Source organism: Anomaloglossus baeobatrachus, chromosome 5, assembly GCF_048569485.1.
Source record: "Anomaloglossus baeobatrachus isolate aAnoBae1 chromosome 5, aAnoBae1.hap1, whole genome shotgun sequence".
Classification (NCBI taxonomy): Eukaryota; Metazoa; Chordata; class Amphibia; order Anura; family Aromobatidae; genus Anomaloglossus; species Anomaloglossus baeobatrachus.
The window spans coordinates 580,975,153-580,999,827 of record NC_134357.1 but is presented as its reverse complement, the minus strand read 5'-3'; the positions used below and the strand labels follow the sequence as shown (position 1 = coordinate 580,999,827).

At 44.7% G+C, this 24,675-nt stretch overlaps 2 protein-coding genes across 2 annotated transcripts in view; both read left to right on the top strand.

Annotated features, from left to right (window-relative positions):
• The window catches only part of LOC142313127 (uncharacterized), a 184,808-nt gene extending 166,604 nt beyond the window's left edge, over window positions 1-18,204 (top strand). The window contains exons 8-9 of the mRNA XM_075352113.1: window positions 11,181-11,286; window positions 15,574-18,204. Of these exons, the coding sequence (XP_075208228.1) occupies window positions 11,181-11,286; window positions 15,574-16,829 (1,362 nt within the window). The 3' untranslated portion in view covers window positions 16,830-18,204. The remainder of the gene's footprint in view (window positions 1-11,180; window positions 11,287-15,573) is intronic.
• A 3,689-nt stretch (window positions 18,205-21,893) lies between these two features.
• Window positions 21,894-24,143, top strand: LOC142313126 (uncharacterized). Its single transcript, XM_075352112.1, has 7 exons — window positions 21,894-21,928; window positions 22,010-22,115; window positions 22,190-22,267; window positions 22,348-22,425; window positions 22,527-22,740; window positions 22,821-22,977; window positions 23,108-24,143. Exons 2-7 carry the CDS (start codon window positions 22,074-22,076, stop codon window positions 24,141-24,143), a joined length of 1,605 nt encoding a protein of 534 aa, XP_075208227.1. The 5' UTR covers window positions 21,894-21,928; window positions 22,010-22,073.
• The last annotated feature ends 532 nt before the right edge of the window (window positions 24,144-24,675 follow it).

Below are 24,675 nucleotides of genomic sequence, written 5' to 3'. Positions count from 1 at the left end.
TTGTGAGAGGTTTTCTTTAAGATTTAGGCTATGTGCGCACGTTGCGTTTTTTCTTGCGTTTCCGCTTTGAGCTGCAGCGTTTTAATGCAAAAATGCAGGCGTTTTGATTTCCAAGCAAATTCTATGGGAAATAGGCATATTCTGTGCGCACTACGCGTCCAAAAACGCAGCGTTTTTTTGTGACAAAAATTTGTCAAAATCTCCGCGTTTGAAGAAGCAACATGTCAATTGTTTTGTGCGTTTTGGTAACATTGAAGTCAATGACAGTTGTGAAGACGCATCCAAAATCAAAAGTCAAGCAATTTACATGCATTTTTGATGATGCAGAATGCATGCTTTTTTGTCAAAATGTAAGCATGTGTTTTTGGTATTATCGTGAGGTCAAGAGGTTTCCTTTTGCCCTCACATGCAGCCCGACTTTAAAAAGAGTCAAACAATAAGATAAATTTATTTTTAACATAAATATTAAATCTCAATAATCGTTTTATGAAAATTATCATTATAGTGTATGATTTAAAGCATGATTTTTTTTTCCTTTTTTCCTAGTGTTTGAATGTTCAAACTTTATTTAGTAGTGTCTTTGTCTTGAAAACACACCCCACTTTAAGCACTAAAAAAGCATGAAAAACACAATCAAAACGTGGCAAAAACTGAAGAAAAACGCATGCATTTTCCTGCATTGTTGTGGTCACAAAGAAATTTGACATTGACAAATTCTGCCAGAGGATGCGTTTTTTTCTGCAAGGTACAGGACGCAATGTGCGCACATGGCCTTACTTCTGTGAAAGAAGGTGTTTGCCCGACATTGCGCTATGAGCCAAATGTCTATCATGGTGCAGAGAAAGGCGGCAATCGCTCTCCCCCTAGAAGTGGACTCCTGGGCCAAACAGGGGACAAATGTGGAGTGGGAAAATGTGTGATCAGTGTTGGACAGAAATAAAATCCATTTTAGTATAGATTATTACTTATGTTGTGCTCTGATCTGGAAGAACAGGAATTGTGAGCACTTTGGGAATGTCACAGAATGGATTGATAAAGGTATAACTAGATTGTGCCCATTATTAGAGGAATGTGATATGTACATTGTGTAATGTTCAGCAGAGATTTGGGTAACAGAAGAATGACTTTCACTATCTGCAATTATTATTTTACTTGATAAAGGATAAAAATAAATGTTATTCACTGATAAAGGGGAGAATAGATCAATAGAAAACTAATCAATAGATGTAAGGGGAAGGGAAATTCAGAGTTGTCACAACTTTATCGTACACACACGGCTCCGCTCCGTACACCTCGTACACACACGGCTCCGCTCCATACACCTCGTACACACACGGCTCCGCTCCGTACACCTCGTACACACGGCTCCGCTCCGTACACCTCGTACACACGGCTCTGCTCCGTACACCTCGTACACACACGGCTCCGCTCCGTACACCTCGTACACACACGGCTCCGCTCCGTACACCTCGTACACACGCGGCTCTGCTCCGTACACCTCGTACACACACGGCTCCGCTCCGTACACCTCGTACACACACGGCTCCGCTCCATACACCTCGTACACACACGGCTCCGCTCCGTACACCTCGTACACACGGCTCCGCTCCGTACACCTCGTACACACGGCTCTGCTCCGTACACCTCGTACACACACGGCTCCGCTCCGTACACCTCGTACACACACGGCTCCGCTCCGTACACCTCGTACACACGCGGCTCCGCTCCGTACACCTCGTACATACACGGCTCCGCTCCGTACACCTCGTACACACACGGCTCCGTCCCGTGCACCTCGTACACACACGGCTCCGCTCCGTACACCTCGTACACACGGCTCCGCTCCGTACACCTCGTACACACACGGCTCCGCTCCGTACACCTCGTACACACACGGCTCCGCTCCGTACACCTCGTACACACACGGCTCCGCTCCGTACACCTCGTACACACACGGCTCCGTCCCGTGCACCTCGTACACACACGGCTCCGCTCCGTACACCTCGTACACACGGCTCCGCTCCGTACACCTCGTACACACACGGCTCTTCTCCGTACACCTCGTACACACACGGCTCTGCTCCGTACACCTCGTACACACACGGCTCCGCTCCGTACACCTCGTACACACACGGCTCCACTCCGTACACCTCGTACACACACGGCTCCGCTCCGTACACCTCGTACACACACGGCTCCGCTCCGTACACCTCGTACACACACGGCTCTGCTACATCCACACTGTAAACCCCTCCTGACCCCACACATAAACTTCCCCTCATCCAGCACCATGACAACCAGCACAGCAGAGTCATGCATACACTGAGGAGCTGATCATGTGACCCCCTGACTCCTCCCCTCCATGTGACATCATCACAGGTCCTGGAAGCACAGAGCAGCCATATATCTAGTGTGCGGCTCTGCAGGTGGAGGTAGGTGCAGGGTATTATATATCTAGTGTGCGGCTCTGCAGGTGGAGGTAGGTGCAGGGTATTATATATCTAGTGTGCGGCTCTGCAGGTGGAGGTAGGTGCAGGGTATTATATATCTAGTGTGCGGCTCTGCAGGTGGAGGTAGGTGCAGGGTATTATATATCTAGTGTGCGGCTCTGCAGGAGGAGGTAGGTGCAGGGTATTATATATCTAGTGTGCGGCTCTGCAGGAGGAGGTAGGTGCAGGGTCTGTTATTTTGGGGTCATCAGCATTATCATTAACTCCTTTATGTCCAGTTCCTGATCAGGCACATTTTCATATTAGAAGGGGGAGGAGCCAGCACTGCTTGATCAGACATGTCAGATGGGAGATAAATCCCCTCCCCCGCTCCCCCCTTCCCGTCTGGCCAAAGTGCCCCCCATACCCCCTCCCCATACTAATCACCTAAGATGGTCGCCGCACGCTGCATTCATCCTCCTCCTCTGATTTCTGTCACATGTGACATGTCAGATGTGACAGAAACGTCCTCCCCAGGTCCAGCTAAGTCACCCTCTGTCACTCCCCGGTCCTCCCCCGGTCTCCTGATACCAGCTGCTGCTCCGTCCTCGCGATCCCTACTCATCCTCTGAAAAATATCGTCCGCATGCGCAGAGCGGTTCTAACCCCAGGGCTTGATGCCAGGTGACATTACACAGCTGGTATCAACCCCATTTATTACCCAGTTTGCCACCACACCAGGGCAATGGGATGGGCCAGAGTGAAGTGCCAGGATTGGTTCATCTAATGGATGTGCCACCGCTGGGACAGCTGCAGCCTACTATTTTTAGGCTGGGAAGGGCCAAATAACCATGGCCCTTCCCACCCTGAGAATACCAGACGCCAACTGTCAGCTTCACCTTGGCTGGTGATCCAATTTGGGGGGAACCCATGTTTTGTTTTTTTTTAATTATTTATCAATAATTTAAAAAAAACAGCGTGGGGTGCCCTCTGTTTTGGATTACCAGCCAAGGTGAAGCTGCCAACTGTAATCTGCAGGCTTCAGCCATCTGCTTTACCCTAGCTGGCTATCAAAAATGGGGGGGACCCACATAGGTTTTTTTAATTATTTATTTTTTGGCTAAATATAAGGTAAACACCCTTCACTGCCACATGAAAGTCACTAAAGGGTGCCAGCTTAGATTATGCTGGGGGTGGGACATTATATATGTGTTTGTCTATCCATCCATCCTAGCTTTTTAGGCTGTGTCCACGATTAGTCTTTTCGCTGCCTCCAAAATGCTGCGCTGTGCAGTAGTACAAGTGCAATGGAAGGATTTTTGGAAACCTCCTGCCCACTGTGCTTGTTTTTTTCCTTAGCATAAACTGACCTGCAGCGCGGCTTCCTGAGCCTCAGGATGTCAATTTATGCTGTGGAGGCGAGATTTTCGTCCAAAAAGAAAATAGAGCTAAAGTCCTCAGCAGCCTGAACCTGGACCGTGGGCCCGGGCAGCTGCGTTCTCCAGTGGACAATACTCACATCTCTGCACGAAAGGTGACATTGCGTCCTAGACACAGTGTCGCTGGGTTATGGGCACATACCTTAAAGTGATAAATTTGGCACTACAGCAACATTTTTGTGAAGTACCTGTGTTTTCAAAATGCTCACTATACCCATGAATGAAATCCTTGAGGGTCTAGTTTTCAAAATGGGGTCACTTGTGGGGTTTTCTGCTGTATAGGTACCTTAGGGGTCCTGAAAATGCGACATGGTGCCCGCAATTTTTTTCAAAATTCACATGGTGCTCCTTCTATTATGAGCCCTCCCGTTTGTCCAAACGGAGGTTATTAGCCACATGTGGGGTATCACTGCGCTCATAAGAAATTGGATAACAAACTGTGGGTCCACATTTTGGTGTTGCTGCTTGAAAAAGTGAGAATTTTGGTGCTAAAGCAACATTTTTGTGGAAAAAAAAAAAGAAAATGTTCAATATGACGACCTAAGTTTATTAAATTCTATAACGTACCTGTAGGTTCAAATTGCTCAGTATACCCCTGGATAAAATCCTTGAGGGGTCTAGTTTCCAAAATGTGATCACTTTTGATGGAGCTCCACTGTTTAGGCACCTCAGGAGCGCCAAATGCGACATGGCATTCGCTAATGAATCCAGCCAATTTTACAGTCAAATGGCGCTCCTTCCCTTCCGAGCCCTGCCGTGCACCCAAACATTTGATTTCCAGCACATATGAGGTATCTGTGTACTCGGGAAAAACTGCACAATAAATTGTATGGTGCATTTTTTCCTGTTACCCTTGTGAATAAAGAGCTTTGATATCACTTTGATGCCCATTTTGTGCCAGTTTGATACTTTTTTTTTTGCTGCTTTTAAGTGTATTCACATCAGGGCTCCGCACTGTATTGTATTTTATTATTGTGATTTTTTATGTTTGTTATTAAACCTGTAAAAAAAACCAAAAAAATAAAAACTAAAAAAAAAAAATAAATCAACTTCAGCCTCGAATAAAAAACTGAATGAATAAGAAACCAACTTCAGCATTGTGTCTGATGTCGAGTGATACCAGTATGAAAATAAGGAAAATGACTGTTTTTAGCACATTTATACCCCCCACACTGACTGACAGCCGACGAGCATTGGAACCTGCTGTCAGTCAGTGCCGAGAGTGCAGTATACTGAGCAGTGACTAAAACTGCATCGGTGCCACCCCTATAACTGAAAGCTGGACGCCATCTCAATATATGTCTATGATAACATTTACATATTTCATAGCTATTTAGTAACACTTCTTATTTTGTATATATGGCTGCTTTTTACCTGGTCGGGGCTAATAACACAGATTTGGATTGACTGTGGCATTTTCCTATATGTCACACATTTGGAAGGGGGGGGGGTCAGTTCCGTATTTTTATTTTCATCTTCCTTCCCTTGTAACTGGGGCTGATATAATGTCTTAGCGGTGACCATATCCTCTGTATATGGGGGAGGAGGCACCGTCCGCTTTTTCTACCCTGTTTCCTCGAAAATAAGACGTACCCTGAAAATAAGCACTAGTAGGATTTTTGAGGGCTTTTTTGAGTATACTTAAGATATAAGTCATAATCCAAAAATAAGCTCCAGTTGTGGTTCCATAATGAATTGTCCAAACATCTAAAAAAGGTTTAAGAATACAGCAGGAGTTTTATCAAAGAAAGCAGGCACCCCAAAAGAAAGTGGAGACCCTCAAAAGGAAGCAGATACCCAAAAAAAAATTGCACTCCCCAGGCCCCAAACAATTACAGTTGGCAAGTACCGATGGTGGATGGGCTCTCACACAGAGATCTGTGTCACTGTCAGGTCCCTCACCATTCCTGCTGCATTACACCAAAGCTGTGTATCCAGTGACAGAGAAGGCAGAGGCAGTAATAAACCGTCTGTGCCTTATGTAGAGATGGTTGGATTTCATCTCCGTTGATACATGATTGTGTGCAGCTGCGCGGCTCTTTTATTTTTCCACTCACATTGCTGTATAAAGGATAGTTGTTGTTTTTTTTTTAAATGACTCGTAGCTTTTAATTTTACCATAAAATCTACTGAAAATTAAGTAAAAATTCCAAGTGCGGTGAAATGGTGAAAAAATAATAATTCCATCATTGTTTTTACTCCATTCACGATGTGCTGGAAGTGAGCGGTCAGCGTGATTCTCCAGGTCAGTGTGATTACGGCAATATCAGACTCCCACATTTCTTATTAACTAAGTGGTGACTAGAGATGAGCGGACCCGTGGACGTTCGGCTTCTGCTGGTCCAGCTGAACATTTGCAAAGATCGGTTCTGGACTTGACCTGAAGTTTATTTGAAGTCACTGATTGGCAGTTCGGGTCTCCGCCCACATGCAGCCATAAACAGATCACTAACAGGGGAGGATGGGTTTTTTCAGTTTTATTTCTTGGTGTACAATACATCTGATCACACGAGAGCGGTTTCCATACGTGAAGCCCCCGAACTCCAAACCTGAACTCTACTATCTTGGAAAAGTCTGAGTTTGTACCGAAAACCGAACTCCAGGTTCACTCATCTCTAGAAGTAAATATAAATCAGACTTTTGTAAAAAAAAAAAAAACCCCAAACATAATAAGTGTGTCTTCATTTTCCGACATCAGAGTTGAGTGAGCACTTGTTTTTTCCTTGATGAGCCGACATTTTGATTGATACCATTTTAGGTGCAATACTTTTATGGGTCGGTTTTGCAACTTCATTTCATGTTGAAATTTTTTTTACTGCCTAAATTATATCTTCCCTCCATTATTATCTGCATTAATTTTACATATGGGCTCCTCTCCTTCCCATTCAGGTCCCTACAATATCGGATCCTCTCAGTGGACATTTTCTATATAAGAGAATTCTCCTGATTGACCTATCAAGGATGGATATGGACAGGGACAAGATGGCGGAGAGGATATTACACCTCACCCTAGAGATCCTCTTCCGGCTTACTGGAGAGGTGAGAGATTCTGATGACGTCACATTACATCATTCTTATCTATGGGAATAACAGATGGACAGAACTGGAGAGGTGAGGACTCTGGAAATGTCTGGAGTGAGATTTATTACTGTGTCTCTCCATAACCAGGATTACACAGTAGTGAAGAAGACCTCTAGTGAGCGCTGTCAGGCCCCTGTGTCTGAGGGATGGGGAAGACCCCTGAGCCCAATCACGGGGCCTCCACCTCACCCCCCGATACATGAGGACATCAATGACCAGAAGATCCTAGAACTCACCTACAAGATGACTGAGCTGCTGACTGGAGAGGTGACACTGCTGGGAATGCTGGGACATTATACAGTAACGCTATGAAGGGATCGGGGGTGACGGTATCATTGTATATGTCAGGTTCCTATAAGGTGTCAGGACGTCACCGTCTATTTCTCCATGGAGGAGTGGGAGTATTTAGAAGGACACAAAGATCTGTACAAGGACGTCATGATGGAGGTTACCCAGCCCCTCACATCACCAGGTAATAGACAGGACTAAATACACATGGCCTATAATTATCTGTATGTAAGGAATGAATTCAGTCCGTGTATGTGTCTCCTCCAGGTCTATCCAGTAAGAGGACAACACCAGAGAGATGTCCCCGTCCTCTTCTCCCACAGGACTGTGAACAAGAAGATCCCGACGTTCCTCAGGATCATCAGGTAGATGTAGAGAAGGTGCCATGAAATCTCCCTATGATGTGTAGACGGCTGTGAAGGTCTTGTGCTCAGTCTTGTTTTATCCTCTCTGGGGCTGGTGGTGAAGGTCGCCGCTCGGATGGTATCGCTCATCACAGGTGGAGCGGGGTTGCCCCGGGTAGGATGACTGAGGACGGACGGGGGTATTGATGGTCCCCGTTGGCGCCGCAGCGCTGGGCCCCGGAAAAGGAGAGGCAGAGACAGGGGCTACAGTTCCAGGTCTTTTACTCACTGGTAGTTCAGGCACTTCCCCAGAGTACCGTTCTCCGCCAATGCCTATTCCGTGGAAGGTCAGATCTGGTGTATGTCAGTCTATGAGCCCTTTCTCCTTTGTTGCGCTAAGTATCGGATCCCCGTGGCATGAATCACTTGGCTATCCTGGTGTCAGTAAAGTGTCCCATTCTGTATGCTGATAGCGCGGTTCCGATATGGGACTAGTCTAAGACCTCAGCCCTGGATCCTATATGCTATTTGGCTGCAGACTCGATGGGACAGGTCCGGTGACTCTTCTAGCCATTCCTGCAACCCTTTCAGAGTTGGTAGACAACGTGAAGTATATCTGCCCTAGGGTTCTGTACCCCGACAACGCCGGTCCTGTGAAAGCAGCCGCCTGCTTCTCCCCAGCGACCGTGTTCAAACGCCTTGGCCCACAGAGCTGCCTCGCTGCACATCCGCTCTGCTCTGTGTCTAGAGCTGTTCCCTCCTTTATAGTTGTGTTGTGTGTCCCAAGCTGTTGCCCCCAGCCGCAGCCACCGGCTGGTTCACTACTCTTACTAGTTCAACCTGCTCTTCCCACTGTGTGCTCCTGACTCCCCCAGGTGGTTGCTTCTCTCTGACCTTGGGTCACAACTCCTGTGGATCGGGGAGCCCCTGGTGCAATGGCGTCCTGTAAAGCCAACTGCTGTAGTGACCCCCCTACTGTGACTTGACCCTGGCACGGGTCCCATTGGGGAGGGTAACCCATTGTAACTCTGTGTATGTGTGTTGGTGGAATCGGTACCGACCCTCCTTGGACCCGGGATAAGTACTACACCCTAATTGAGGTGCAGTACCCTGTGGCACCTGATGCCTCAGGGGCACCACAGCAGGATTAGAGCTGATCATAGATGTGACTTCTCGATCTGTCTCTGACTTTTGGATCACATTTATCCCGTTCTCTACACTGAACACTTACATCAGGGTTTCGACACCAGGGCACTAGTTGGATCTGCTTTGCTTTCCACTTATCTGTGCAGACGATCTTTGTGCTGGTGCTGTTAGGGTTAAGCAGACCCTTGTGTCTTTCTTGGCTTACCATCCTGAGTTGTCTCAGCTGTTCTGATTTTTGCTCTCTCCTTTGGTATAAGTACACACCACTTTACCTCAGTAGTTGCCAGTGATAACTTACTTTTCCATGGTGCTGGCATGGAGGTGAGAGCCATGGAAAGAGAAATTGTTTTGAATTTGATCCTGGAGGTTGCTGCTTGGAAATTTTCTTTGTTGTCTTCCTATTGTTCATCTCCCTTTTTATTCATTTCTCTTTCATCCCCCTTTTTTACCACTTGTTGTTTGGGAATGCAGTTTCTTTTTCTTTTGTCTGTTGTTTTCCTTTTGTGTCATTATCATAAAGCAGGACTAGTGTTCCTCCTGCCCTGCTCACTAGACACGGATGTGATTAGGGTAAGACAGGGATAGACACGTGATTGCTGCACAAGGGGAAAGAACCTGTCTTGGGACATCGGGGATCTCAGGGTTGCTCAGAGTAAGTGACAGGGTTTATCCTTGCTGTTCTTCCCTAGAGGCAGTGGTTCCCACCCCATCTTTCTCATGATACACAGCCTCTTGGTGAAAAACAACAACCAGGGACTGCCCTGTATTGGTAACTTGTGCCTACTGTCAGAAAAAGTCCAACCTCAGAGGCTCTGGTGATGACTGGGTAGGCACTTAATCATGCCCCTATTGATAAGCCTGGTTCAGGGCGCAGTGAGGCTACGTCCCTTCTCCTCAACCTATTAGCATGACAGGTTTACTTGTAATTCTTCAAATGACATGATTCAGATGAAACCCCCAAAAGATCCATTCGCTGTAATGAGGCAGCAGAGTAAGGGGCACTTTGCACACTACGACATCGCAAGCCGATGCTTGCGATGCCGAGCGCGATAGTCCCCGCCCCCGTCGCAGCTGCAATATCATGGTGATAGCTGGTGTAGCGAACATTATCGCTACGCCAGCTTCACATGCACTCACCTGCCCTCCGACGTCGCTCTGGCCAGCGACCCGCCTCCTTATTAAGGGGGCGGGTCGTGCGGCATCATAGCGACGTCACACGGCAGGCGGCCAATAGAAGCGGAGGGGCGGAGATGAGCGGGACGTAAACATTCCGCCCACCTCCTTCCTTCTGCATAGCTGGTGTGAGCCGCAGGACGCAGGTAGATGTTCCTCGCTCCTGCGGCTTCACACACAGTGATGTGTGCTGCCGCAGGAACGAGGAACAACATCAGTCATTTCCAAATTATGGAAATGACCGACGCTACACCGATGATACGATTACGACGATTTTGTGCTCGTTAATCGTATCAAAAAGGCTTTACACACTACGATATCGCCTGCGACGCCGGATGTGCGCCACTTTCAATTTGACCCCACCGACATCGCACCTGCGATGTCGTAGTGGGCAAAGTGCCCCTTAGTCTGGGCTCCTCATGGCAGTGCGGCAATCATCCCTATCTAGTGAACGGTTATCTCCAGTAATTGTATTATTACACCAGATTCTTTATGATGTTACAACGTCATCTTCTCCCCATTCAGGTCCCTACAATATTGGATCCTCTCAGTGGAGATCTTCTATATAAGAAAATTCTCCTGATTGCCCCATCAAGGATGGATATGGACAGGGACAAGATGGAGGAGAGGATATTACACCTCACCCTAGAGATCCTCTTCCGGCTTACTGGAGAGGTGAGAGATTCTGATGACGTCACATTACATCATTCTTATCTATGGGAATAACAGATGGACAGAACTGGAGAGGTGAGGACTCTGGAAATGTCTGGAGTGAGATTTATTACTGTGTCTCTCCATAACCAGGATTACACAGTAGTGAAGAAGACCTCTAGTGAGCGCTGTCAGGCCCCTGTATCTGAGGGATGGGGAAGACCCTTAAGCCCAATCACGGGGCCTCCACCTCATCCCCCGATACATGCGGACATCAATGACCAGAAGATCCTAGAACTCACCTACAAGATGATTGAGCTGCTGACTGGAGAGGTGACACTGCTGGGAATGCTGGGACATTATACAGTAACGCTATGAAGGGATCGGGGGTGACGGTATCATTGTATGTGTCAGGTTCCTATAAGGTGTCAGGACGTCACCGTCTATTTCTCCATAGAGGAGTGGGAGTATTTAGAAGGACACAAAGATCTGTACAAGGACGTCATGATGGAGGTTCCCCAGCCCCTCACATCACCAGGTAATAGACAGGACTAAATACACACGGCCTATAATTATCTGTATGTAAGGAATGAATTCAGTCTCTGTATGTGTCTCCTCCAGTTCTATCCAGTAAGAGGACAACACCAGAGAGATGTCCCCGTCCTCTTCTCCCACAGGACTGTAAACAAGAAGATCCCGATGTTCCTCAGGATGTGTTTCCTCCAGCTCTATCCAGTAAGAGATACTCATGTACTTTCTGCACTAATTTTGTGTTTACATTTTTAGGCTTTCTTCTCTGTTTTTTTTTCAGCTGTACTTTATTTGCTTCTTCTGCTGTTTGCTTCTAGTCCCTTCTCTATGTTGTTGTGAAGGGAACTCAAAGACCTGCAGAGGGTTCATGAATACCCTGTTTCCCTTAAAATAAGCCCTAGTTACAGTCAGTGCTGGTGTTAGGAGGAATCAAACTGTTCAATTTCTCAGGAACCCACTTTCTTAAGGACCTCATCAGTTGCATTCGGAAGTTGATTGTTTAAGGACCTTTGAAGTCATGTGACATGTAACCAAAGGTCTCTTAATTGCAGGAGTCTAAAAGAACTGAACAGAAGACAGGCTGGCATAGTGGACTGGCATTAGGGGAAAGGGAGAGCAAACAGGACAATTTCCCAGGGCCCCCATTTTCCTAGCGGCCCCAGTGTTTATATGCCGATTATAGGACTGCTTAAGAACCTTTTTGACATCACGTTATGTGACCAAAGGTCTCTTAATTGCAGGAGTATGAAGCTGAAGAGGAGACAGGCTGGTGTGTGTATGTGTGTGTATGTATGTGTGTGTAGATAGCTAGATAATAGAAAAAAAAGAGTTACAGCCGCACACTGAAATACCACATTTTTAAACTACCTACAAATATCTAATAAAATTATTGCTTTAGAGAATGTGAACTACTGGCAAACTACCCTGGAAGGATTGGAGACACCTATGTACAGAAGGAGATTTGACACCTAGACCTTGATTCTTCAAAGCAATAATGCCAGAATTCTGACAGAAATCACTTTTCAATCAATTTTTTGTGCAACACAGAGTTGTGAAAAAAGATTGTGCGACTAAATCGTCACGACGCGCTGTGCTGACATCACTCGCATGTCCTTCAGCTCCCAGCAGTACAAGCAGACATGGCCTCCTCTTACTGATAGCTCATAGTGAAATGTATGACCTCCATCTCCACCGCAAAGAAGCTGACTATCAAGCACGTGACTGTGATCGGAGAAGGCCTGATGGGTGTCGGGATAGCGCAGGTAGCTGCAGCAACCAGACACACTGTTGTTTTAGTGGACCAGACTGATGACATCTTGAAAAAGTCTGCCAAAAGTATTGTAGACAGCTTGAAAAGGGTCACTAAGAAGATGTTTGCGGACAAGCCTGAGGCTGCTTCACAGTTCATCAGCAAAACCCTCTCAAACTTCAGCCCAAGCACAGACCCAGTGGCCGTGGTGCACAGCAATGATCTGGTGGTGGAAGCCATAATAGATAACTTGGAAGTGAAAAGCGCACTAATCAAGACACTGGACAGATTTGCACCAGAACACACCATATTTGCCAGCAACACATTCTTATTGGCAATAACTGACATAGCCAACTCCACAACTAGGCAGGATCAGTTCGGAGGGCTGCATTTCTTTAATCCAGTACCAATGATGAAGCTGGTGGAGGTCATTAAGACACCAATGACTAGCCAAACGACTTCTGACTCTCTCATGGACTTCAGTTAAACACTCAGAAAGATGCCTGTGTCATGTAAGGACACCCCAGGGTTCATTGTTAACCGTCTTCTGATACCATACCTAATGGAATTCGTGCATCTTCATGAAAGAGGTCATGCATCTAAGGAAGACATGGATGTTGCAATTAAATTTTAAGCCTGTTACCTAATGGGTCCTTTTGAGCCTTTGGATTATGTTGGTCTTGACACTAGTAAATACACCATTGATGGTTGGTACCAGATGGAACCTGAAAACCCCCTTTTTTGCCTCCCGTGAATTACTCAATAAGCTTGGAAAGAAGACCGGAGAAGGATTTTATAAAGACAGATGGTTGGCCTGGCTGCACTGCAGAGCTATATTGTTATAGTCTCATGTTTTCTTTGATTACGATGACCGTTGTTGTTGTTTTTACATTGCATGGTTTTCTCAGCACTTATTAACACTCTAGTGCCTTACAGTCATGATTCTCTATTTCATCAACATCCTTTTGTACCGCTGATTCCAAACATTAATAAGACATAGCCATTCTACAGTCAATAATAAATGAATGTACAAAAAATAAATTGTGCAACTTTTGGAGGTTTGACGCCAATTTTAACCAGCTTTGCCAAAATGGGCAGAGCTTCGCCAGAAGAAGGGTGTGATGTCACCGTTTCTCTAATTCATAACAAACTGCGATGTTCCCTATGCCAGAAATCTCACGCCAGTCCTTGACATTAATTTTCATTGTACATCGCCGGTCTTGATGAATTGGAGCCCTAATGTTTATCTGCACAGACAGCAAGACCCTGCTACCTGCTTTGGTTACAAAGCCTAAGGCGGCCTTTGCACGTTGCGACATCGCAAGCCGATGCTGCGATGTCGCACGCGATAGTCCCCACCCCCGTCGCAGGGACAATATCTTGTATTGCTGGCGTAGCGAAAATTATCGCTACGCCAGCTTCACATGCACTCATCTGCCCTGCGACCGTCGCTCTGGCCGGCGACCCGCCTCCTTCCTAAGGGGGCGGGTCATGCGGCGTCGTAGCGACGTCACATGGCAGGCGACCAATAGCGGCGGAGGGGCGGAGATGAGCAGAATGTAAACATCCCGCCCACCTCCTCCCTTCAGTAGAGCCGCCGGCGGCAGGTAAGGAGATGTTCCTCGCTCCTGCGGCTTCTCACACAGCGATGTGTGCTGCCGCAGGAGCGAGGAACAACATCGTACCTGTCACTGCATCGCAATTATGAAAAAGTCGGAGCCTGCAGTGATGATACGATAACGACGCTTTTGCGCTCGTTAATCGTATCATCTAGAGTTTACACACAACGATGTCGAAAGTGACGCTGGATGTGCGTCACTTTCGATTTGACCCCACCGACATTGCACGTGCGATGTTGCAACGTGCAAAGCTGCCCTAAGGATAGGCCATCAATCTTACAGTCCCGTACTAGCCCATTAAATATTTGGCATCTGTCACTATTTTATTTTCGTCTTCGAAAAAAACCTTTTTTGAAATTGTCTATGTTGTGGATCAATGTCACAACGAGATGCTTGCAGGCATCACCAACTGTCATGGCGGCATCAGGATCTGTGGAAATTACAGATTCTGACACTCTGCTTGCTAACTTCTCTGATGTCTGTGAGCAGCGCAGGAAGACGTAGGCGACAAACCACATACTTAGTAAGACTAGCAAGAGTTATTCTCTGCTGGGCTCCTTGTTAATGTCTTTGATATTGGCTCCCCTACAGAATGTCATCATTCGCTCCCCTCCTGTATATGCTGGCTGGACTATTCCATTAATGCAATCTATAACAAACTAGTGGCTGTTGTGCATTATTGCTGTGAGCAGTTGTGGTGTTAACCCTTGTTGTCTTTTTGTTTCTGCCTTCCTGCTCTTGCTTTTCTCCTTAGTCTCTCACTCTTTATTTCTGTGAGTTTGAAGTGTGTCTGAATTTTGGTTTTCCTGTCTGTCTTAATCTGTATTTCCATCATACTCCTGCCCCTTCCTTCCACGTTCAAGGGTAATACAGAGGTTAGGGATAGCCTAAGGTCTCCTAGCATGAGGGAAAGTATAGCAGACCCCCTTCCCTCATTATCCTACAGTCACATTGCGACAATCAATCAGATTATTTATTATAGCACATTGCAGAGAACTGGTGCTAGGAATGGGAGATCTGAGTTAACGAAGATGTAACTCTTAAGGCTGCTTTACACCTTACAATTACACATGCGATCTCGCATGAGTTGTGACACGCCCCCATCGTATGTGCGGCACGTTCAATTTGTTGCCCGTGTTGCACAAACGATTAAATCCCGTCACATAGAAGGGGGAGGGGCGGAGATGAGCGGGACGAAAACATCCCGCCCACCTACTTCCTTCCGCATTGCAGGCGGGACGCAGGCAAGCTGTGTTCATCATTCCCGGGGTGTCATACACAGCGATGTGTGCTGCCTCGGGAACATTGAACAACCGGACGTTCAATTTTTAATAATTGAACGATGTGTATGCGATCAATGGTTTTTCGTTCAATCGCAATCACACGTAGGTTTCACACACTACAATATCACTAACGATGCTGGATGTGCGTCACTTACGACGTGACCCCGCCGACACATCGTTAAATATATTGTAGCGTGTAAAGCCCGCTTTAGATCTCGAAATTGGACAACAGATCAGAATAATTTGTTTCCTAATTTAATTTCTGATGTTATGGTTTAAAAAAAAATCTACTTTCAAAATTTATATCATTAACAAATAATAACATTGTGTTTATTTTTAGCCGATGACTATATCAGGAGTTCAGATGGACATCTAATATCTTCAGAATTTAAAACAGATACTTTGATTATCACACTTGATACATATGAAGAGCATGCTGTTATCCCAGATATACCTCCGGTGCTTCCTCGGAAAGCTTTATCATCTGATCTTTTCAAACAAGTCCAAAATTCCCATTTATCACAGAATTGTAAGCAAAATAAAAGTTACAGAAGGGATGTGGAACATGAAACAGCTCCTACAAAGGAGAAACCATTTTCATGTTCAGAGTGTGGGAAATGTTTTATTGGGAAATCAGACCTTGTTAGACATCAGAAAATTCACACAGGGGAGAAGGCATTTTCATGTTCAGAATGTGGGAAATGTTTTATTGGGAAATCAGACCTTGTTAGACATCAGAAAATTCACACAGGGGAGAAGGCATTTTCATGTTCAGAATGTGGGAAATGTTTTATTGGGAAATCAGGCCTTGTTAGCCATCAGAAAATTCACACAGGAGAGAAGCCATTTTCATGTTCAGAATGTGGGAAATGTTTTATTCAGAAACTAAACCTTGTTAAACATCAGAAAATTCACACAGGGGAGAAGCCATTTTCATGTTCAGAGTGTGGGAAATGTTTTATTTGGAAAACAGATCTTGTTGTGCATCAAAGATCTCACACAGGGGAGAAACCATTTTCATGTTCAGAATGTGGGAAATGTTTTATTCAGAAAATAACCCTTGTTACACATCAGAAAATTCACACAGGGGAGAAGGCATTTTCATGTTCAGAATGTGGGAAATGTTTTATTCGGAAATCACACCTTGTTAGACATCAGAAAAATCACACAGGGGAAAAGCCATTTTCTTGTTCAGAGTGTGGGAAATGTTTTATTCAGAAACTAAACCTTGTTAAACATCAGAAAATTCACACAGGGGAGAAGCCATTTTCATGTTCAGAGTGTGGGAAATGTTTTGTTCAGAAATCAGATCTTGTTTCGCATGAAAGATCTCACACAGGGGAGAAGCCATTTTCATGTTCAGAGTGTGGGAAATGTTTTATTCGGAAATCACACCTTGTTAGACATCAGAAAAGTCACACAGGGGAGAAGCCATTTTCTTGTTCAGAGTGTGGGAAATGTTTTATTCGGAAATCACACCTTCTTAGACATCAGACAAGTCACACAGGGGAAAAGCCATTTTTATGCCCAGAATGTGGTAAATGTTTTACTAGGAAATCATATCTTGTTTACCATCAAACAAATCACACAAAATAAACCATTTTTATGGTCTGAATGTAGTAAATGTCATTCTCAGAAATTGGATTTTGTTAAATATTTGAAGAAGCCGTACAGGGAAGGAACCTTTTTCATGTTGTGAATTGTGAATAATTGAAATGTTTAACTGGTAAATCACGTCTTGCCGACCATCAGAACTCCCACAGAGCGGAGCAGACATTCTTGCTTTCAGAATTTGCCAATTGTTTTTTTTTTTATTAAAAAGCAAATAAGAGGCTAAAACATAACTTTTAATAAAAGTATGTAAAAGACCTAATACTTAGGCCAATGTAACCATAAGCATCCCCGACTGCTATCAGGATATAAGGTATAGACCACGCCACACAAGAGAGAGCCCCTCAGGGATGCCACAAATATAACAAACAAACAAAAAAGAAAAATATATATACATTGTTTTTCCACGTGTTATCCGGACAGCGGTCCTATATACATAACAAATTTAATAGAAAAACACAAAATACATAAATGATATAGATTATTGACAGCGGTCAACAGTTCAAATGTACATACAGCATTGATCGTACAGTTGATATAGAAAAGATTGGAAATGTCTCACCAATTAGGTGTTTTTTTATCATTAATCAGGTCCTGTTGCTCAAGTAAGAATTGGTGAGGGAGAGAAAATGTCCTCTCTTTTTAAACATCGTATTTTTCGGACCATAAGACACACCTAGGTTTTGAAGGAGGAAAATAGGAAAAACAATTGAAGCAAAAATGTGGTCATGATGCACTATTATTGGGGGGATCTGCTGCTGACACTGTTACAGGGTAATATTCCCCAATTTCTAGTGCAATGTGTTTGATGACTTTCCCTTTAAATAGTGCTTATCACAAATCTGTGGCTGCCTTTATTATTTACTAAAGCAATGGAGAACTGCAGATTAGTGAATTTTCTAAATATAATCCAGTACCAAAACGTTTTGAAGTGTCTCTAATGTCCCCAAAAGGAACTTCCAGGTTGTGAGATCCCACAACCCTCAGTGGTCACTCTCACAGTCAAAGAGTGAGCTCTACGACACCAGCTCTGCGGCATCCTTCTTAAGCAGTTCACTAAAACCTTAAAAAAGTATGTGACCGCGCTGGATTAGTTGAGGGAGCAATGTCTCGTTCTTAGAGCAGCTGCAGAGATTTGTGGGATCCCGCTCTGCACACTGAGATCCCACAAAATGGAAATTCGAGCTCTACTTTGCTAGTAAGTTGGGTATTTCGAGAGCCTTTATAAACATTTGTGAAAGGTTTTGAGACTGTATTATATTTAGATAATTCACTAATCTCAGTTTACCCAGTGATTTGTTTACTAAAAAGCGCAGCCCCAGATTGGAGATAGGAACTCTTAAGTATATCACATTGTATATAGTTGTATTTCAAAACTTGTTTTGTTAATAAATGCTTGTAAATGTATATTCTTCATGCATGTCTTTCTCTGTTTAGATGTGATGATTTTGACTCAGAACCTCTGGAGTTGAGGCAGAGCTGTAGGCATTTTGCACAAAAATAGTGAGGGGATGTCACGGAGTTGTCACGACCGGCTGCCAATACAATGGCAGAAGTGTTGGAAAATCCCAGAGATTTGCAGAACGTGTTGTTAACTGACAGTTCTCTGTTTCTGCAGCAGCGAACTCTATGACCCTGGGAAACTTTGTTTTTCCTCTCAGTTGCCAGCCTCTGACTTCCTCTATAAACCTCACCCTGGGGTGCTTTGGGGGAGGTTTATAGTTATTCCTGGCTGTGGATTGCAGCGGTCGTTTCCTTTTGTTCTACCACAAACGTCTTTGGTCGCTACTCCTAAGATAAGTGTTTGACTTTTGCTATCTACCTGGGCTCAGGTGGTATCATTTGTGTCTCCCCTGTATTGTTTCCTTTTGTCTCCCTTAGCATTAGTGGTGTTGACGAAGAGCTCATACCTACCATCCTTACGGCCCAGATCAGAGTTTGCCTAGGGTGAGGTATTCCTGCTCGGCGATAGGTGCAGAACCTGTATAGGATTGGTGAGGGCAGTGAGGGTGAGCTGCAGGTTATTGTCAGGGGTCACCACTTCCCCCTTTCCCTAGTAATAGGGCATTCTTTTCCCCTTCCCTTTGTATTGTAATATACAGCTGGTATGGCTTCAATTCCCAGCTGTGACAGGGAAGAAGTGAATCGCATCCTAGATATGTGGAAGTTGTTAAGACACTCTGGTCCCAGTTTATCAAAGCTTTTATGCCAAAAAAAGTTACACAAGCTTTGAAAATTCACAAAAATTTGAATCAATTCATATTTCTCAAATGTTGGCGGATTTTGCCATTTTCACTCCAAAATTGGCAGAGTTTGGGTGGGACAGAACGTAACACCACAGCTCTTTAAATTCATGACGAGCTGTGGTGTTCCCTATGCCAGAAATCTCACTCCAGTCCCTGATGGGAGTAATATTTTTAGCATGGCACAAGGTGGCACATGCTACTCGTCACACGCTCCAGATTCATGAAGAGGCATGCACCACTTCATCCATCAAGAGTGGCCCGTGCATAAATTGAGCCCTTTATGCTATAAAAACAATTCTTTTACAAAAGATAATTGTTGCAATAAAAAAAATGGAAGGGTTTTATCTATCTGATATCCAAAGGGATTGTTTTTTTTTTGTGGGGCTATCCACAAATAGAGATGAGTGGACCCGTTGAAGTTTGGGTGTGTCTTTTTCAGTTGGACTTTAGATAAAGTTCAGTTTGGGAACCGGACTTGTCCAGAACCTCATTGGAAGTCACTGATTGGGCAGTTCAGGTCTCGACCCACATGCAACTAGCCATAAACAGAGTATTTATTACCAAGGGGAGGGATGACAGACTTTTTTCCTTCTACACAATACATCCTATAACAAGGTTTTTACCCCCCCGTGAAAGCCATTCAAACACGGCAAGCGGCTCGCACTGGGCCGAGCACTGAGTGTACCCGAGCACAGCGATGCTTGATTGAGTGGTTAGGATACATAAAGCACCTGAACTCCAAACTCTAACACTGATTTTTTGTATAAAGTCTGTATTTGGTACAAACACCAAACTTTACAAACAAGAGAAAACAACAAACAACTTATCTCTAGACGACTCTGAAAAGTTCAGTAAAGAGCAACAACGATCCTACTGATGCATGCAAGCCACCTGCTTGCATCCAGAGCTTGTGAAGGAACTGAATATCACCAGCACAAGTCCAGGGAACATGAGAGTATTTAAACCCAAGAGCAAATACAGATTAATTGCAACTGAAGGGAAGAAGAGTTCTCTTAGGTCCTAACGGGAAAAGGATGAAAACCCAACAGAGGAGATACCTAGTACAATGAATACTGACATCAGGAAAAATAAAAAGTCAGGGAGCATTTTACGCAGCCAAATGCTGTAAACGTCTGTTGCTGAGCACCACAGGACTATCTGTCACCTGTGACACACCCGTGACAGAGAGGGAATCTGAAGTGTCATTTCCTGGGCTGCTTGCTGTAGTTTAGCTAAAATCACTGTATTATCACTGGGGGATTATCACTAGATAACTAGTAAACTTCTACCATGTATCGTCGATCTCCATTAGCTCTGTATAGCCCTGCCCTCACCCATGATTGGCAGCTTTCTGTCTATGCTCATTGTACACAGCTGTCAATCAGTGTTGTGGGTGGGGTTATACACAGAGGAGCATTTAGAGAACTGGTAGATCTTAAGCAGATAAAACTGTTTATCAAAATGTCAGCAAGCAGCCAAAGAAGTTACACATCGCTGGAATCAGGGTCTCTGCCCCTACATCATGCTGTTCTGAGATGAAATAGCAAAACCCAGTGACAAATTCCATTTAAAGGACGGCCAGATAAACATCTATTTAGCTAAACTAAGGAAAAAAATGTATGTCAACTAAATGACAATAATAAGCATGCTAATTTTCAATTTAATTTTCCGATTACCTTTCGGAAATGTCGTCTATTGTGCTGTCTAAAATACTCTTGATTTGTCCCACACATACCATAGCTAAATACTCAAATACTCCTTATTCATGGACCTTCACACAATCATATGTAAATTAGCCCTTAAATTTCACAATGGATAAGGATAATCCCCCAAACACAAAAACGTTTCATTAAGGCTACTTTCACACATCAGTTTTTTTCCATCAGGTTCAATCCGGAAAAAAACGGGTAAAACGGATCCGGTACCGCATCCGGTTTTCCCCCATAGACTTGCATTGTTACCGGATTGTACCGGATGGCTTTGCGTTGCATCCGTTTTTTTCCGGATGCGGCAAAATAATTGAATGCGGCGGCCGGATAGAACGTATCATGTAACGTTTTTTGTCCCCTTAAAAAAACCGCATTCTGCCGCATCCGGCGCAATGCGGCATTGTATACAATGGGTGTCTATGCATGCCGGATCCGGCGCAATGCGGTTTAAACCGGATGCGGTGACCGCATCCGGTTTGGTAAACAGAGCATGCGCAAATTTTTTTTTTTCATCATCACAAAACTTATAAAAGGATCCAGCACATTCTACACACCTCCTGCCGGATCCTGACTTCAACTTCTGCTGTCCTCCAGTCCAGTGCTCCAGGGAAGAGGTATGTCCACAGTACTGTCCACAGATCACTGCTGTGAGCTGCGTACATGTACTTATACATTTTTTTTTCTTTTTTTGCAGGTGCAGTGTTGCCGTTGAATTTGTGGACAGCCAGTTGCTGTGTCCGTTTCCATTGAGTGCCAGTGCGGATTTGGAGGAGAGTGTTCCTGAGGTAATGTCCACAGTACTGTCCACAGATCACTGCTGTGAGCTGCGTACATGTACTTAGACATTTTTTTTTCTTTTTTTGCAGGTGCAGTGTTGCCGTTGAATTTGTGGACAGCCAGTTGCTGTGTCCGTTTCCATTGAGTGCCAGTGCGGATTTGGAGGAGAGTGTTCCTGAGGTAATGTCCACAGTACTGTCCACAGATCACTGCTGTGAGCTGCGTACATGTACTTAGACATTTTTTTTTCTTTTTTTGCAGGTGCAGTGTTGCCGTTGAATTTGTGGACAGCCAGTTGCTGTGTCCGTTTCCATTGAGTGCCAGTGCGGATTTGGAGGAGAGTGTTCCTGAGGTAATGTCCACAGTACTGTCCACAGATCACTGCTGTGAGCTGCGTACATGTACTTAGACATTTTTTTTTCTTTTTTTGCAGGTGCAGTGTTGCCGTTAAAGTTTGGCCCATCAAGTTGTTGTGCGTGGCCTGTAATAAAAAAAATATGTCGTCTTCTGGTAGCCCGCCCTTCGGTTCAGAAACTGAGGTATTTTTTTTTTTTTGGTGTTATTTTTTTAAAAAAAAAAAAAAAAATTTTTTAAATAAACGACATTTACACAGGTGGCCGAAACATCACAGGAGATGCTGCCAGAAGAGGACGGAAGGGGTGGAGAAATACACGGAGCGGGCGGTCATAGTGTAAGTTTCATACAGGAATTGTTTACCACAGCACACCAAACACATAAGTAAATAATGTTTTTTTTTTTTCTTCACTAAAGGCTTCAACTTCTAGGGCTCACGATAGAGCTCCCCCAAGACCGTCCCAGGGTCGTCGTCGAGGTGGCGGTGGTCATAGTGTAAGTTATTTTTTTTTTTTTTTTTTTTTTTTTTTTTTGTCATGTCAGTGTGAATTTTTGTCTATTTTTTTTTTTAATTTCTTTTTTCTTTCTTTGAACAGGCATCACAGCGTGCTCCCGATTCTGACGGTGAGGAGGCCGGATTTATCAACATCGACCTCCTCATCGATGAAGTTAGAGAAAGGGAGCCGCTGTGGAACATGGCTGACCGCCGCCACGCTGATTCGATCGTAACCCGTCGACTCTGGGACGAGGTATGCCACGCAGCGGTAGAAGGTTGGGGGGAGCTCAATTCTCGTGGCCAGAAGAAACAGCGTAAGTATTCACAGTTCAGTAGGTTATGCTGCATGATGTAATGTGTTGTATACTAACCACTTTCTGCTTTCCACTTTCAGGTGACAAACTTCAGAAGCGGTGGCGGTCTATCAGGGATCGCTTCAAAAAGGAGTTGAATCAAGAGATGCAGGCCCCGAGTGGATCCGGAGGACGCAGATCGAAGTACCGTTACTTTAGAGCGTTGTCGTTCCTCCGGACAACTATGGTGTGCAGAAGGTAAATATTCCCCACAATATGTACAAAGTATAATATTTTATGTCTGATTTTTTTTGCCTTTTTTTTTTTAGTCAGTGCCAATGTATAGCAATTAAATTAATTATTGTTTTGTTTTTCCTCTTTTTAACAGCACCGTCTGCAGCACTCAGGAGCCTGCATCGAACCCGACAGGAGCGATCCCTGAACAGTCCGCCACTGGGGAACACAGGCACAGACCCCACCCATCTGAACCTTCCCTTCCATCTACATCTGTCCCATCCACCTGCGCTGGAGCTTCCCGTGAGACTTCATTACCTGAAGCTGCTGGTGATGAGATAGCTTTTCCCCTACCCCACCCCTCTGACACTGCTGCCCTCAGTAGAACACCTTTGGGTTCTGGGCGTCAGCGTCATAGGGGTCAGGAAAAGAGCTATGCGCCCGAGTTCTTGCATCTAAATGCAGCCTTCCAGAACGCCATTCAATTATTAGCCGAACAAAATCGTTCATCTTTTAGCTTAATAAATGCCAATATGGAAAAAAATACGCACGAATTGTGCATGCGTCTGGACAGGCTGCATTTAGATGCAAGTAAATCACCCAATCATTGTTTTTTTCAAGCCGTACTAGAGCGCATGGAAAAGCTATCTCTTGACCATCAGATGCATGTAATGCAAGCCACACGGCAGGCTCTGGCGCAGGTTGACTCCCAACCACCTCCACCCACCCCTCCAAGACCACCTGCCCCCCCTCCAGCCATTGTCCCTACTCCCCCTACTGCCCAGTACCAGCCTGCTGCCCAGTACCAGCCTGCTGCCCAGTACCAGCCTGCAGCCCAGTACCAGCCTGCGGCCCAGTACCAGCTCCCAACCACATCTGCCCCTACACTTCCTACCCACTACCACATCTCGCCTTCCACACCCATCATGACCACAACTCAAGCCACTAATTCACCAGCCACCTCTTCTGTCTCCCAATCCCTCCACTCCACCCCTCAATCCTTACCAAATCCCATCCCATCTCCTGGTTTCCCTCTTGGTTTCTCAAGCACACCTTCACCTTCTGTTACTTCCCCACCACCACCACCAACACCACTTTCCACCCTCAATACTCCAACTGTGCGTGTGTTCCCACCTGTCAGCCCCTCCAGTACTATCTCCACCCCAAGCCCAAGATATACCAATTTATAATTTATGTTTGTAATAAAAATAAAAGTTTTTTGTTGAAAAGTATTTATTTGTTCTTGTTTTTTTTGGGGGGAATATTATTTTGCAAGTTAAGTAAATAAAAAGGTAATACAAAAACATAACATGTTGTAATTTGACGGTGTAAAAATTACAAATTTTTAAAGCGAGTGAAAGCTTAAAATTAACAAGGTTAACAAGATATTTTTTAATTTATTTTTAACTATTTTTATTTGTTATAAAACTAAACAAAAATCTTACACCATTTGATCTTGCCAATCTACTCTACCTTCTGGGGACACAAAATAGTCAGCATATTTGTCACGGATTGTTGAACAGGCAACACTACTCCTAAATCCAGGACTGGTGTAGTCAGTCAAAGAGGTGGATTCCAAACTCTGGTCATCCAAGGACAAAGGTTCCTTTGTTAAAACAAAATTGTGCAGTACCACACATGCTTTCACAATTTCATCCACAGTTTCAATGTTTAAATTAATGGCTGTTAACAACACTCGCCATTTGCTGGTTAGTATCCCAA